The sequence below is a fragment of the Pongo pygmaeus genome, chromosome 12, assembly GCF_028885625.2.
Source record: "Pongo pygmaeus isolate AG05252 chromosome 12, NHGRI_mPonPyg2-v2.0_pri, whole genome shotgun sequence".
NCBI lineage: Eukaryota > Metazoa > Chordata > Mammalia > Primates > Hominidae > Pongo > Pongo pygmaeus.
This window is the reverse complement of record NC_072385.2, coordinates 31,817,166-31,833,196: the sequence shown is the minus strand read 5'-3', so window position 1 is coordinate 31,833,196 and position 16,031 is coordinate 31,817,166. Positions and strand designations below refer to the sequence as shown.

Here is a 16,031-nt window from a genome sequence, read left to right as displayed (position 1 = left end):
AAATACAAAAAAAAAAAAAAAATTAGCCGGGCATGGTGGCAGGCGCCTGTAGTCCCAGCTACTTGGGAGGCTGAGGCAAGAGAATGGCGTGAACCCAGGAGGCGGAGCTTGCAGTGAGCCGAGATCACGCCACTGCACTCCAGCCTGGGCTACAGAGCGAGACTCTGTCTCAAAAAGAAAAAAAAGTCAGTGTAGAATGATCACTGGTATTAAGGTGGTTTAGTTATTACAGTATTTGGAAGCTGAACAAATGACTATTGAGGTACCATTTGGTTTTGACTTGAAATTTTAGCCAGTCCTTACAACTTGTAAATGAACTTTAGATCTAATCATGCGTGTTCCTTAAAGTTGTGTGCTTTTAACTTTCTTTTTTAGGGCAGCGATCTTAATTCTTTTTATGATCAACGAGAATACATAGGGAGAAGTGTTCATTATTGGAAGAAAGTTTTGCCATTGTTGAAGATAATAAAAGAGAAGAACAGTATTCCTGAACCTATTGATCCTCTGTTTAAACATTTTCATAGTGTAGACATTCAGGTAACAGAGTTCCTTTATGAATTTATTGGAGATGGGAATTTCCAGTTTATAAACAAAGACATGGAGCTATAAACTGCTTAAAGTAATTGCCTTGTTATTTAATGGTAATCTTGTTTTCTAAATTCACTAGCTCTCACAAATAAGATATGACAGAGAAGAGTAATGAGATGTTTGTCTCTTAAGATCACATAAAATCTTTGGAAAATCATTTGGGTTTTATATTCTGAGTATAAACAATTTGACTAAAAACTATTCTGTGTGTTTAGGCATCAGAAATTGTTGAATATGAAGAAGACGCACACATAACTTTTGCTATATTGGATGCAGTAAACGGAAATATAGAAGATGCTGTGACTGCTTTTGAATCTATAAAAAGCGTTGTTTCTTATTGGAATCTTGCACTGGTAAGTAGATGTGGTACTTGAGCTACAAGTTTTATTTATTTATTTATTTATTTTTAAAAGATGGGGTTTCTCTGTTGGCCAGGCTAGAGTGCAGTGGCACAATGTTGGCTCACTGCAACCTCTGCTTCCCAGGCTCAAGCGATTCTTGTGCCTCAGCTCCCGAGTAGCTGGGATTACAGGCATGAGCCACCATGCCTGGCCAAGCTAAAAGTTTTTTGTTTTAAAAACCTAATGATTTCATAAAAGCACTATTTGTATAGATTTTTCACAGGAAGGCAGAAGACATTGAAAATGATGCCCTGTCTCCTGAAGAACAAGAAGAATGCAAAAATTGTCTGAGAAAGACCAGGGACTACCTAATAAAGATTTTAGATGACAGTGATTCAAATCTTTCAGTGGTCAAGAAAGTAAGTAGCAGGTTGTTGTATGTATGTTCTTACTGATAACCCACTGGTCAATGTTTTTGCGTTGGTCTTATATTTTGGTAATTTCAAAAATACTCAGTAATATGTTGTTACTAATGCACAGAAGGGATGTGTGTGTCTAAATGCTTATATTTGCTTGCTTTGTCTTAGGTTTGGTGTGTCTTTTTAAACTTGGGAATCTAGGTATATGCTCTTAAAAAGTACTTCTTGGGGAATTAGAAAAGATTTCTAAGATAAGACATTGATTTTGTTATCTTAGCAGTGTAATCAAAACAAATATAGCCTCAGGACTGATTCTTAATGAACTTTGCTGAAATTGAAAGTTGTTGCTGACAAGAGCATTTCTTCTCATCCTCATCAGCCATTATGAATGCCCTTGTTTTCTTGCTGTCAGCTGTTTGAGATTGTCATGATGATGTTAAATTATGTTCAGTCTTCTGAGTGTTTTGTTGATTAATTTGTGTTACTACTCTTTTATTAGGATTTATGTTGTCTGGTGTATTGTAGCATCTGTATTTCTGTCACCATTGAAAATCAGTTAGAAAACATCAGTAACTTATTTTGTTCACTTGGAAAAGCTTTCCAAGTTAACATTCCTCTACAATTATCATGGTTAACAGAAGTAATAGAAAGAGCATGGACTTTAGAATCAGAAGATGTTAGATTGTACAACACTTTCCTGTGTTCATGAAGAAAAAAATTATAGAATAAAGACAAAAAAATAAAAATAATAATACAAAACAACAGAAAAAGAAAAAAGATAATTAAAAAACACTTTCACGTGTATTATTATTTAAAGTGTAAAGTGCTTATTAAAGTGACAAAAATGTAAATAAGATAAAATACATCATTTTAGAGTTTTTACTTTTGGAATTTTTTGCAAACAAAAGCCCTTAATTAATGTCTTTTTAGTTGCCTGTGCCCCTGGAGTCTGTAAAAGAGATGCTTAATTCAGTCATGCAGGAACTTGAAGACTATAGTGAAGGAGGTCCTCTTTATAAAAATGGTTCTTTGCGAAATGTAGATTCAGAAATAAAACATTCTACACCATCTCCTACCAAATATTCACTATCACCAAGTAAAAGTTACAAGGTAAACAGGAAAGAATGGAATCATTTCATTGTGAAATTGTTTCTGTTCTAAGTGTTTTAAATGCTGTTTTGTTATTTTTATTTTTTTTTAGTATTCTCCCAAAACACCACCTCGATGGGCAGAAGATCAGAATTCTTTACTGAAAATGATTTGCCAACAACTAAAGGCCATTAAGGTAAGTCACTTAATTTCTCTAGCTGTACTTTTTATTCCAAGATTCCTTCCCTGGCCACTCTCTCACTTTTTTTCTGAAGCTGGTCAAAATGTCCCCTGCCATCCAAATAGTATGGTAAGGGGACATTTTGGTCTTTTTTTTTTTTTAAAGACAGGGTCTTCTTCTGTTGTGCAGGCTGGAGTACAGTGGTATGATCACAGCTTACTGTGGCTTCGACCTCCTAGCTCAAGAGAGCCTCTTGGCTCAGCCTGCCACGAAGCCAGGACTACAGACAGTCACACGCCACCAGGCCCAGCTAATTGTTGTATTTTTTGTAGAGACGGGATTTTGCCATGTTGCCCAGGGTGGCCTTGAACTCCTGGCTCAAACAGTCCTCCTGCTTCAGCCTCCCAAAGTGCTGGGATTGCAGGCGTGAGCCACTGTGCCCAGCCTACATACCTCGGTCTTGACCCTTTGCCATATTTTGTTTTGTTTTGTTTTGAGATGGAGTCTCACTCTGTTGCCCAGTCTGGAGTGCAATGGTGCGATCTTGGCTCACTGCAAGCTCCACCTCCCAGGTTCAAGCGACTCTCCTGCCTCAGCCTCCCGAGTAGCTGGGATTACAGGCACCCGCCACCACGCCCAGCTAATTTTTGTATTTTTAGTAGACACAGAGTTTCACCATGTTGGCCAGGCTGGTTTTGAACTTCTGACCTCAGGTGATCTGCCTGCTTTGGCCTCCCAAAGTGCTGGGATTACAGGTGTAAGCCACCACACCCAACCCTTTACCATATTTTTGAAAGTACTTTATGTGTCTCTTTCCTCATCTTCCACAAAATTTGAGACCTTCAAAGGTAGAAACTGTTTTATTTAAAATATAAGAGTTCCTGGCACAGAGAAGTTTCCTGAGTGATCGAACTGCTACACTGTACTAATCATACTCTGGTCTATGAGTTCATTCCCAGATTAGCTGTGGATTACATGTGTTTCAAATGTATAGCTAGGAATTGAAAAGCGGTCTGAGCTTCAAAAAGTCCTACTATATTTTAATACTTCCATATGAATTTGACTTAATTATGTAAGGAAATAGTTATGTATATATATCTTATTTTAACAATAGGGTTCAAAGGAGCTTGACTTTTTTGGAATTGGAAATAAAAGTAGGTTCTTTCATGCTTATCAGGCAAGAACTAAATTACTCATACTGCTAAAGTTACATCAAAGATATGCTGATGTGTGGCGATTATTACAGTGTGATCAGCAGTATTTGCAACTAAAGAGAATACTATTTGGTGGGGAAGACATTTTTGAATTTGCACAAAAATTTTGAATGTTAATTCTGTGTAGTCGTGGCCTATGACAATTACATACAATTTTGACTTAACATACAGGTTTCAGGCTCCCAGCATTGTATTCTGTGGAAGTATAGTGGAGCACTAGTCCATGAGCTTGAAAAGCTTGGTACTAGTACTGACTCTGCCATTAATTAATGATCTTGGGCCAGTCACTTCCTTTGTGACTGTTTGGCTTCTTATCTTTAAAAACGAGAGAATTATTGAAGCCAGTTCTCATCACATTGAATGCTAAAAATTACAGTTACAGCAGTGATTGCAAATTCAAAGCTCTGGTGCGGATACCAACAGTGACCATAAAGTTTTCTAGGTGATTGCACTAGTTTCTTATTTCTTGGATGTGGATGTGTAGCATCTGGACTAGGCACTGTAGATGGATGAGTGGGGGAAATTTTATTTAGCTTGAAAATTGAGATGGTTTTGGACCTCATGGTTAGGTCTTTCTGGGAAATTTTTATTTGAAACACTTGTGGAAAAAGAAAGCCAACATGCTAGATCTGTCCCTGACCTCACTTGTTAGAAGTGGTCGGATTCCTGGGCTGATACAGAGAAGTTTGAAACTTTTCAAAATTTACCTGTTTTCTGATACCACTACAATTTCTTTGGAAAAACAATTTCCTGTTAGGTGTCTGTTTTGTAAGGGGACATTTTGTAGGTCCTAGGGTTGGGTATGGTGCTGTCATTTAGTTTTCTTCAGCAGAGATCAGGTAGCCACATAGCTACACTAGACGGCATTGTATCTATCTGCCATCTTGTCAAGGCAGCAGAGTTGTGTTAAGGAACCATTTTTGGAGTCAGATCTGGTTCAAATTCCAGCTGTTATTCCCTGCATCCCTTTCTCTCATTTTAAGATAGGAGCTAATATTGTTTACCTAACAGTGTAGATGGTATAAGAATTAAGAAGAGTTTAAGTGCGTTGGACATATCATTATATACATAATAAATTTCTCTGCAGCTGCTACTTTTTTCCCTTTCCTGGTGGAGCATTTGAACATCACCTTGAGAATGAGTTGTATTTTGTTTCAGCACGGGGTTAAGTGAAAAGCTAATTTGGGGAGGTGATTTGGAATGTCAGGTAGTCCAGATTGCAGTGTAGAAAGAACACACTGAAAGGATGGTCAGTGTAATGTTAGAGGACTGTGAAAGTTGGGGAAAGAAATTTAGTTTCTAGGTACTTGTATTTTTGAGCAGGGAATTGTCTTGGCTGGAGGTGAATATCAGAAAGGTTAATGTAGGCAAGTGTAGAATGGAAATGAAGGTGTGATCATTTAGGAGGTTATTTGTTTAGGTGAGAGAGTTAATGAATTAGGTTTTGTATTAACGAATGAAAATGGGAGCAGATAAATTTTTAACAAATTAAGAATCATATTTTAAGATCAGCACTAGGTACCTAGAACTCATTGGCAAATAGAAACTTTCAAAAGATATAATCAGGTCCGGGCGTGGTGGGTCACACCTATAATCCCAGCACTTTGGGAGGCTGAGGTTGTGGATCACTTGAGGTCAGGAGTTCAAGACTAGCCTGGCAAACATGGTGAAACCCCATCTCTACTATTATACAAAAAATTAGCCGGGCGTGCTGGCTGATGCCTGTAATCCCAGCTACTCGGGAGGCTGAGGTGGGAGAATTGCTTGAGCCCAGGAGGTGGAGGTTGCGGTGAGCCAAGATTGTGCCATTGCACTCCAGCCTGGACGACAGATCGAGACACCATCTCAAAAAAAAAAAAAAAAAAAAAAAAAAAAATCAGTTATTTAAATTTAAAAGAGTAAGCTTTCCCAGCACTGTTTCTGGCATGATATAATTAAATGTTTAAAATTATTTGATTTTTTTTTTTTTTCTTCCAATAGAAAGAAATGCAGGAGTTGAAACTAAATAGCAGTAACTCAGCATCCCTTCATCGTTGGCCCACAGAGAATTATGGACCAGACTCAGTGCCTGATGGATATCAGGGGTCACAGACGTTTCATGGGGCTCCACTAACAGGTGAGCTGGCAAGTGGATAATTGCATATTTTAGTAAAACTACTTTACTTCCCTCTTTTAAGTAGATAACTTGTGAAATCACCTTGTTTATATATGTTTGTTAATATACATGTCAACATCTGTTTATATGTTACTTCAAAAGCTATATTTGGTGTTAACGGAGATTTTTATAACCCCAAGCAGAAAAAACAAGCTGTATGTGATCACGTGTATATAAAGGCTTAAAGAACACTTAATCCACACCTCAGATGAGCTGAGATGAGATTATTCCTTAAATTGAAAAATGTTAATGAATAGAGTTATGCACTAAGAAATGCTTAATTAAGAACCTACACCTCTGGGGAATTATTTTGATGATAATGATGAGAGGCAGGACATTATATAGGAAATCTTACTTAATTTGAAATATTATGGTTATATAAAGAAAGAAAAGGAGTTTGGACCTGAATCATACTGGGTTTTTAAGTTCTGCTCTATCACTTACTATAATAGCTGTGTAAGTTAACCTGTCTGAAATGTGGAGATAATACTTGCCTTACATAATTACTATGAGCATTTGTGTATGTGCAGGTGGGCGTGGGTGTGTATCAGACATTTATTAGAGTATACAGTAAACGGTTAATGAACTAAGGTTACTAATAGTGTTTACTGTGGGTTGGCTATGTGCAAAAGTGCTTTGTGAATGTAATTTTATTTAATTACAGTAACTTAGAATGGCCGGTACCATTATTAATCCCTTTTTTATAAATAAAGAAATGGGATCAAGAAAGGTTAGGTAACTTACTCATTATTATACAGCTAGTTATTGATAGAGCCAAGATTCACACTCCAGTGGTGTTACTCCAAAGCATTTGCCATTATAATACATTGCTCCCAGGCAGCCAGAAATAACAAAATTGTTCCTTTTACGTACGACAGACTTCTGAAACGGTAGTAGTAGTGCCCTTTTTTTTCTCTCTTTTTAGCCCAGGAAAGATTTAGAATCAAATCTAGTTTAGATTAGCACATTTGTGTGATGGTTCATATAGTTAAGGCAACCCCACTAGCCTTTTGTGATAGTATCTTCTCAACACAAGCAAAATAACAGAAAATCTTTGTGAAGTCAAGCTTATTAAATGTCATAAGTCATAGATAAGTATATGAAATGTCTAACGTGCAAACCTTGTTTACTTAAAACCGTATACATCATATAGGTCCTTGTAAGAGGATAAACGAACTGGCTAGCCTTTTCTGGGGCTTTTTTAGTGATGTGTGCAGTCAGTTATTTGGTGCCTTGTGGGTCATGTTTCCATTTCTTCTGTGTACAGGCATAAAAGGTCTTCTGTTCTTATACAAGCATGTAAATACAACATTCCCATTGTCTCATTTTATTCTTGCAATGACCCTATGAAATGTGTAGAAGCAGCACATCCTCATTTTACAATTGAGAAATATGGAGACTCCAAATGGATTATTTACAGGTTCACAAAACAGCTTTGTGGCACTGAAAGGGCGAGAGCCAAGATCTCCTGATTTCTGTTCCTGTGTTCATAGATTCTTTTTCCTTAATAAAAGTAAACATATATCAAGATGGTCTTTGTTTTTTTTAAAGTAAGATGATTAAAATTAAAGATTAATGAGCTCATAGGAGATACTCAGAAGTACTGAACAGGGTGAAGAAAACTAAAAACTAACCACCTTATTAACATTTCTTATATTTGAGAGCATTTCCTTCTGGTTCTTTCTCTATACATATAGTATCTTTTATGAGATTGTTACCATGTTATTATGTTGTGTGTAGATGAGCTAGCCTGTTTTTTAAATGTTACTTTAGTTCTGAGCATTTTTAAACTTAAATGTTTTTTGAATATTAATGAGTTCATGGTATCCCATCACATGGAAGTACTGTAAATTCTGTTCCTTTATGTTGTTTCTGGTTTATGCCATTACAAATTCTAGGACACTGTCCTAGTTTTGTAGGGTATTCAAAATATTCAGTTTGTGCTCTTACCACTAGTAGATATCTGATAGTGCCATCTTCGCACTTTTGCTAATGCTGACTTAATAGTTTATAAAATCCTTTGCCAATTTGTAGGAACAAAAGTGATATCAATTTTTAAGGTTTTTTAATACTCGTCATGCTCAACAATTCATGCAAATGGCTGTTGGTAGTTTTGCCATCTTCAACGTGGGTACCTTCTAGTTGTTTGGTTTCTTGGTAAAACTCACACAAAACAGTTGGAGAAGAATTTGTATATCAACATGAATGTTAATGTGATTTTTTAAAAGCCAGCGAACACATTTGTGTTCCTTGTGAGATCCTTTGCATGAATTTGTCAGGTAATTTTTTTGACCTGAACATTCTCATAATAGCTTCAGTTTGCACAATGCAACCTCGTCATTTTGCGGATTTTCAAGGCTCACTTCAAAACATGTTCCTTGAGGCCTATTATATTTCTTTCCTAAATTGTCTATTCATATGGTGCTTTTAAAAATTAGATTACTTTTAGTAGATTTATTAGAGCTCTTTAGTTTTTTTCCGCACAGTTTAGAGTCAGTAGTCAATTAAAGTCCCTACTTAAACTTCAGACTAAGATTTTTTTTTAAATTTAAAATTATATTTTTTCTTTTTGCTTTCATGCAGACAGACATCTTGCAAGACTTTAAGATTCTTGGGCCATTTCTGTCAGGTTGTTCTGTGTTCTGTGCCTGCTTCCTCCCCATAGTAATTTCAAAATAGCTATCCTCACCTCTGTTAGGTTTCCAAAATCAAACTTGGGCTTCTGGCTAGCCTTTTCTCGGTCTTGGTTTTTCAGTGCTTTCCAGAGGCAATTGTTTGGAACCTCTCGGCACAGTTTCTGTTTCTTCTTCCATGTACAGGCATAAAAGGTCTTTTGGTTGTTTTCTGGTAAAACTATCATAAAACAGTTCAAGCAAATGACTATTGGTAGTTTTGCTGTTAACATGGGTGCCTTCTAGTCGTTTTGTTTCCTGGTAAAACACACAAAACAGAGGGAGCAGATAGTTTGTACATCAGCATGAGTGTTGATGTTCTTTTTATTTTAAGCCAGGGAACACATTTTATGTTGTTGATGACATCCTTTCCATGAATTTGTCAGGTGATTTTTGAGCTGAACATTCTCAGTAATAGCTTTAGTTTACAAAATACAACCTAGTCTTTCTGCAGATTTTCTAGGCCCACTTCAAATGCATTGACCATCAGATGGCATCTTGGTTCCTTACGTCCTTTCTGTGACTGAATGTCCATAATTCCACATCATACTGATCTTTCTTAGAAAAGGCAACAGTTACTTTCTTCTTTATTCCTTTTTTAATGCTTGTGAGGTAGATGTTCTTGTTGATCACAGTGATGCTATTCTCTTATTCTTCATGTCATATTTAGCAATTTTTTTCTAGTTTGTCATTTGATAATCTTGATTGGTGTATTTTGATGTACAGAAATTTAAAATTTATGTAGTTAAATCTTTCTTTAATTTGTATTGCTTTTGTATTTATAGCTCTTGCCTAGATAGTCTTAACTGTAGTATAGACTTTAACAGTGTTTTCTTTATTTTCTTTTTTTTTTTTTTAGCTGCAACTACTGGCCCTTCAGTATGTTATATTCAGTCACCAGCATATAATTCCCGGTATCTTCTCAGACCAGCAGCTAATGTTACTCCCACAAAGGTAACAAAGGAATAATTTATACATTTATAATTATTTCCTTTTTAAATTATTTAGGGTTCCTTCAAATAAATTCAAGAGAGCAGTAGTTCAGTATTAAAACTTTTATGTCCCTTAAAATGTAGATATTTTAAATTTATCTCCAAATACAGAAATTATACTTCTTAGTCACCTTATTTTTGTGTTACAATAAGTGTGAATATTTAGAATATTTTAAAAATGGGAGTGGTGGTGGTGGATCCTTCATCATTCTGTTTTAACAGAAATAGAACTGTAATGCCCTTGCTGACCCACTATGTGGTAAGTACTTTCGGGCCTGATACAGCTATATGTATAACAATTGATTGAAGACTCAATATTACAGTGGTAGTTGAATGTGACAGCTTTGAGGACAGAGTGTTGGGGTGCATTTAGACCCTTGCTCTTCTGCTTATTTTGACCACAGGCAAGTTTCTGAACCTCTCAATGCATCAGTTGCCTCATATGTAAAATGATAATAATAATACCTTAATTCGTAGGGTTTTTGGGGATATTAAAATGAGATAATAATGTAAAGTGCTTAGAACAGTGCCCAGCTGGCACATTAATAAATGCTCAATGAATGTTATCATCATCATCATTATTGTTAACATCATTTGATAAATTGTTTAGGAATGAAGAAGGTATTTATTTTACGACTTTAGCTGTAGATTTTAAGATGCTATAATTAATTTTCATTATATGCCAAGTATATATGCAAGTATCTTTGTAGTAATGTGGTTTTCTCTTAACCTACTTATGCCTAGCGCTCCATTATTGGAACACTAAGCTTATGGGAGTTATTTATATCCTACTGCTCAAGGTCATTGCGAAGGTCTGATTTTTCACACAGAAAATTTGCAGCCTCTGGCATAAACGGGTTAATGATGTGTACTACATCCCCTAATGAGATCTTCTTCACTTCATATTCATGTTTGAAGTTTGTGAGAATTGGTTTGCATTTAGTTATCTGTAGTTTTGTAGACAATCTACAAAATGTTTTAACTTTCTGTCTTTTAGGGCCCAGTCTATGGCATGAATAGGCTTCCACCCCAACAGCATATTTATGCCTATCCGCAACAGATGCACACACCGCCAGTGCAAAGCTCTTCTGCTTGTATGTTCTCTCAGGAGATGTATGGTCCTCCTGCATTGCGTTTTGAGTCTCCTGCAACAGGAATTCTATCGCCTAGGGGTGATGATTCCTTTAATTACAATGTTCAACAGACAAGCACAAATCCACCTTTGCGAGAACCAGGATATTTCACAAAACCTCCAATTGCAGCTCATGCTTCAAGATCTGCAGAATCTAAGGCTATAGAATTTGGGAAAACTAATTTTGTTCAGCCCATGCCGGGTGAAGGAATAAGGCCATCTTTGCCAACACCAGCACACACAACACAGCCAGCTCCTTTTAAATTTAACTCAAATTTCAAATCAAATGATGGTGACTTCACGTTTTCCTCACCACAGGTTGTGACACAGCCCCCTCCTGCAGCTTACAGTAACAGTGAAAGCCTTTTAGGTCTCCTGACTTCAGATAAACCCTTGCAAGGAGATGGCTATAGTGGACCCAAACCAATTCCTGGTGGTCAAACCATTGGGCCTCGAAATACATTCAATTTTGGAAGCAAAAATGTGTCTGGAATTTCATTTACAGAAAACATGGGGTCGAGTCAGCAAAAGAATTCTGGTTTTCGACGAAGTGATATGTTTACTTTCCATGGTCCAGGGAAATCAGTATTTGGAACACCCACTTTAGAGACAGCAAACAAGAATCAGGAGACAGATGGAGGAAGTGCCCATGGGGATGATGATGATGATGATGATGATGACGGTCCTCACTTTGAGCCTGTAGTACCTCTTCCGGATAAGGTTGAAGTAAAAACTGGTGAGGAAGATGAAGAAGAATTCTTTTGCAACCGCGCGAAATTGTTTCGTTTTGATGTAGAATCCAAAGGATGGAAAGAACGTGGGATTGGCAATGTAAAAATACTGAGGCATAAAACATCTGGTAAAATTCGCCTTCTAATGAGACGAGAGCAAGTATTGAAAATCTGTGCAAATCATTACATCAGTCCAGATATGAAATTGACACCAAATGCTGGATCAGACAGATCTTTTGTATGGCATGCCCTTGATTATACAGATGAGTTGCCAAAACCAGAACAACTTGCTATTAGGTTCAAAACTCCTGAGGAAGCAGCACTTTTTAAGTGCAAGTTTGAAGAAGCCCAGAGCATTTTAAAAGCCTCAGGAACAAATGTAGCCACAGCATCAAATCAGGCTGTCAGAATTGTAAAAGAACCCACAAGTCATGATAACAAGATAAGCAAGGCTCCAAAGAGGGGATTTGAAGGACTGTTCATCAGGAAAGGACAGTGGGACTGTAGTGTTTGCTGTGTACAAAATGAGAGTTCTTGCTTAAAATGTGTGGCTTGTGATGCCTCTAAACCAACTTATAAACCTATTGCAGAAGCTCCTTCAGCTTTCACATTGGGCTCAGAAATGAAGTTGCATGACTCTTCTGGAAGTCAGGTGGGAACAGGATTTAAAAGTAATTTCTCAGAAAAAGCTTTTAAGTTTGGCAATACAGAGCAAGGATTCAAATTTGGGCATGTGGATCAAGAAAATTCACCTTCATGTATGTTTCCGGGTTCTTCTAATACAGAATTTAAGTCAACCAAAGAAGGATTTTCCATCCCTGTGTCTGCTGATGGATTTAAGTTTGGCATTTCGGAACCAGGAAATGAAGAAAAGAAAAGTGAAAAGCCTCTTGGAAATGATACTGGCTTCCAGGCTCAGGATATTAGTAGCCAGAAGAATGGTCGTGTTGTGATTGTTGGCCAAACAAGTAGCACGTTTACATTTGCAGATCTTGCAAAATCAACTTCCGGAGAAGGATTTCAGTTTGGCAAAAAAGAGCCCAATTTCAAGGGATTTTCAGGTGCTGGAGAAAAATTATTCTCATCACAATGCGGTAAAATGGCCAATAAAGCAAACACTTCTGGTGATTTTGAGAAAGATGATGATGCCTATAAGACTGAGGACAGCGATGACATCCATTTTGAACCAGTAGTTCAAATGCCTGAAAAAGTAGAACTTGTAACAGGAGAAGAAGATGAAAAAGTTCTGTATTCACAGCGGGTAAAACTATTTAGATTTGATGCCGAGATAAGTCAGTGGAAAGAAAGGGGTTTGGGGAACTTAAAAATTCTCAAAAATGAGGTCAATGGCAAACTAAGAATGCTGATGCGAAGAGAACAAGTACTAAAAGTGTGTGTTAATCATTGGATAACGACTACAATGAACCTGAAGCCTCTCTCTGGATCAGATAGAGCATGGATCTGGTTAGCCCTTGATTTCTCTGGTGGTGATGCCAAACTAGAGCAGTTGGCAGCAAAATTTAAAACACCAGAGCTGGCTGAAGAATTCAAGCAGAGATTTGAGGAATGCCAGCGGCTTCTGTTAGACGTACCACTTCAAACTCCCCATAAATTTGTAGATACTGGCAGAGCTGCCAAGTTAATACAGAGAGCTGAAGAAATGAAGAGTGGACTGAAAGATATCAAAACATTTTTGACAAATGATCAAACAAAAGTCACTGAGGAAGAGGATAAGAGTTCAGATACAGTTGCAGCCAGTGCCTCAGACACAACAATAAAACCCAATCCTGAAAACACTGGGCCCACATTAGAATGGGATAACTACGATTTAAGGGAAGATGCTTTGGATGATAGTGTTAGTAGTAGGTCAGTACATGCTTCTGCATTGGCAGGTAGCCCTGTGAGAAAAAATCTTTTCCACTCTGGTGAGTCAACAACAGGATTTAACTTGAATTTGAAATCTGCTTTGAGTCCATCTAAGTCTCCTGCCAAGTTGAATCAGAGTGGGACTTCAGTTGGCACTGATGAAGAATCTGATGTTACTCAAGAAGAAGAGAGAGATGGACAGTACTTTGAACCTGTTGTTCCTTTACCTGATCTAGTTGAAGTATCCGGTGGTGAGGAAAATGAACAAGTTGTTTTTAGTCACAGGGCAAAACTCTACAGATATGATAAAGATGTTGGTCAATGGAAAGAAAAGGGCATTGGTGATATAAAGATTTTACAGAATTATGATAATAAGCAAGTTCGTATAGTGATGAGAAGGGACCAAGTATTAAAACTTTGTGCCAATCACAGAATAACTCCAGACATGACTTTGCAAAATATGAAAGGAACGGAAAGAGTATGGGTGTGGACTGCATGTGATTTTGCAGATGGAGAAAGAAAAGTAGAGCATTTAGCTGTTTGTTTTAAACTACAGGATGTTGCAGACTCGTTTAAGAAAATTTTTGAGGGGGGAGGGGGGAGGGATAGCATTGGGAGATATACCTAATGCTAGATGACGAGCTGGTGGGTGCAGTGCACCAGCATGGCACATGTATACATACGTAACTTACCTGCACATTGCACACATATACCATAAAAGCAAACGTATAATAATAATTTTTTTAAAAAAGGGTAATTAAATTAGAATAAATAAAATAAGAATATGTTCTTTTTGGAAAGCTTAAAAAAAAAAATTTTTTTTGATGAAGCAAAAACAGCCTAGGAAAAAGATTCTTTGATAACACCTCATGTTTCTCGGTCAAGCACTCCCAGAGAGTCACCATGTGGCAAAATTGCTGTAGCTGTATTAGAAGAAACCACAAGAGAGAGGACAGATGTTATTCAGGGTGATGATGTAGCAGATGCAACTTCAGAAGTTGAAGTGTCTAGCACATCTGAAACAACAACAAAAGCAGTGGTTTCTCCTGGATTTAGTTTTAATGCACCTTTGAAAAGTAACAATAGTGAAACTAGTTCAGTAGCCCAGAGTGGATCTGAAAGCAAAGTGGAACCTAACAAATGTGAACTGTCAAAGAACTCTGATATGGAACAGTCTTCAGATAGCAAAGTCAAAAATCTCTTTGCTTCCTTTCCAACGGAAGAATCTTCAATCAACTACACATTTAAAACACCAGAAAAGGGTAAGTACTTTGTTGTTAAGTTAAGCACAGTTTTTCTTTCTTTTAATGTTTAGCTTGATGCAGACTCTTTGTAGGATCCTAATGTTGGGATATAAATGATGCTTTGTGAACACCCCCAGAATATTTGAGCAATTTTTTTTTTCTCCCTTAATAAGTTCACGGTGAGGTTTCAAAGAGCAAGAGAACTTAGTTTAAGACATTTCAGTAACAGGAAGATACTTCTATCATGCTAGGGCAGAGCAAAAGAACTCAGTACAGTATACGGACTCATGCTTGAATCATGCGCATTAACGTGAGACTTTTTTTAAAGTGTTCATTTTCATTTGTTCAGTTTCTTTTGTCACTCAGAAAACATGATATTGAGGCTGGGCACGGTGGCTCACTCCTAGAATGCCAGCACTTTGGGAGGTTGAGGTGGGTAGATCACTTGAGCTCAGGAGTTCGAGACCAGCCTGGCCAACATGGTGAAACCCTGTTTCTACTGAAAATACAAAAATGAGCTGGGCATGGTGGTGCGTGCCTATAATTAGCAGCTACTCAGGAGGCTGAAGCAGGAGGATCGCTTGAGCATAGGAGATGGAGGAAGCAGGGAGCTGAAATCATGCCACTGCACTCCAGCCTGACTGAGTGACTGAGTGAGACTTTGTCTCCAAAAAAAAAAAAAAAGAACATGATATTGAGATATTCTCATTTTATATGTTGTATGTCAGTCTTGCTCATTTATTAAATGAGCAAAGAATGAAACTACAGGGATAAATGAATATGTAAGACAATCAGATTGGTGGTATAAATTGAGGGATTCTGGCTTTTTATGTTTTAAAAGCATATTCATTTTGTTTCCCAGAATGTTAAAAAATATTCTTTATTTTCTAGGATTTAATTTTAGCCTTTTTAAATCTAATCCCATGGCCTTTTGGACTACCACCCCTTCCTCACAGCCTGAAAGCAAAGGTATAGAACTAGCATTCTCAGTATGAGATAACAGCAGTTTTTAGCAGCTGGTAGCTCTTAGCAAAGTATTAATAACTGTGGCTATATGAAATTAAGTACTTACCACTACAACATGCATGTTAAAGAATGCCAGTTTAAGCAAAGTACCTTTTGACTGGTGGCATGACACCCTTGTTGGTTTGTTTTTTTAAAATGTACTGGGATGCTGATTTGTAATGTACTTCATTGCTCTGTTATTTCAGGTCTGCTCAGTGAAGACCTATGTTTTATCTAATGTTTATCTTTAGCCACTAACGTCTGCCAGTATTCAAATGTAGTGGCAACGGCATGTATACAATATGGAAGAGTGTCCCTGTAGGGCTGTTCTTTTGTGCATGGTTTAGAAAAATGTTGTATTTGAAAATGGACCCCATTTTTAACAGCCAGCATTCTACGGCT

General features: G+C 37.2%; 2 protein-coding genes across 15 annotated transcripts in view; both read left to right on the top strand.

The window, feature by feature from the left end:
* LOC129028707 (E3 SUMO-protein ligase RanBP2-like) overlaps positions 1–14,230 on the top strand; it is a 45,828-nt gene extending 31,598 nt beyond the window's left edge. For 3 of the 5 annotated variants that reach the window (XM_063649236.1, XM_054474352.2, XM_063649237.1), the window contains 8 exons: positions 376–537; positions 804–941; positions 1,202–1,348; positions 2,279–2,458; positions 2,550–2,633; positions 5,813–5,948; positions 9,519–9,613; positions 10,649–14,230. In XM_063649236.1, the coding sequence (XP_063505306.1) occupies positions 376–537; positions 804–941; positions 1,202–1,348; positions 2,279–2,458; positions 2,550–2,633; positions 5,813–5,948; positions 9,519–9,613; positions 10,649–14,008 (4,302 nt within the window). In that variant the 3' untranslated portion in view covers positions 14,009–14,230. Of the gene's footprint in view, positions 1–375; positions 538–803; positions 942–1,201; positions 1,349–2,278; positions 2,459–2,549; positions 2,634–5,812; positions 5,949–7,346; positions 7,512–9,518; positions 9,614–10,648 lie in introns of those variants that run through there. The other 2 variants (XM_054474355.2, XM_054474358.2) reach the window with 2 other exon arrangements.
* LOC129028877 (GRIP and coiled-coil domain-containing protein 2-like) overlaps positions 13,969–16,031 on the top strand; it is a 36,198-nt gene continuing 34,135 nt past the window's right edge. For 5 of the 10 annotated variants that reach the window (XM_063649250.1, XM_063649245.1, XM_063649244.1 and 2 more), the window contains exon 1: positions 14,514–14,642. In XM_063649250.1, the coding sequence (XP_063505320.1) occupies positions 14,546–14,642 (97 nt within the window). In that variant the 5' untranslated portion in view covers positions 14,514–14,545. Of the gene's footprint in view, positions 14,643–16,031 lie in introns of all 10 variants that reach the window. The other 5 variants (XM_063649242.1, XM_063649243.1, XM_063649240.1 and 2 more) reach the window with 4 other exon arrangements.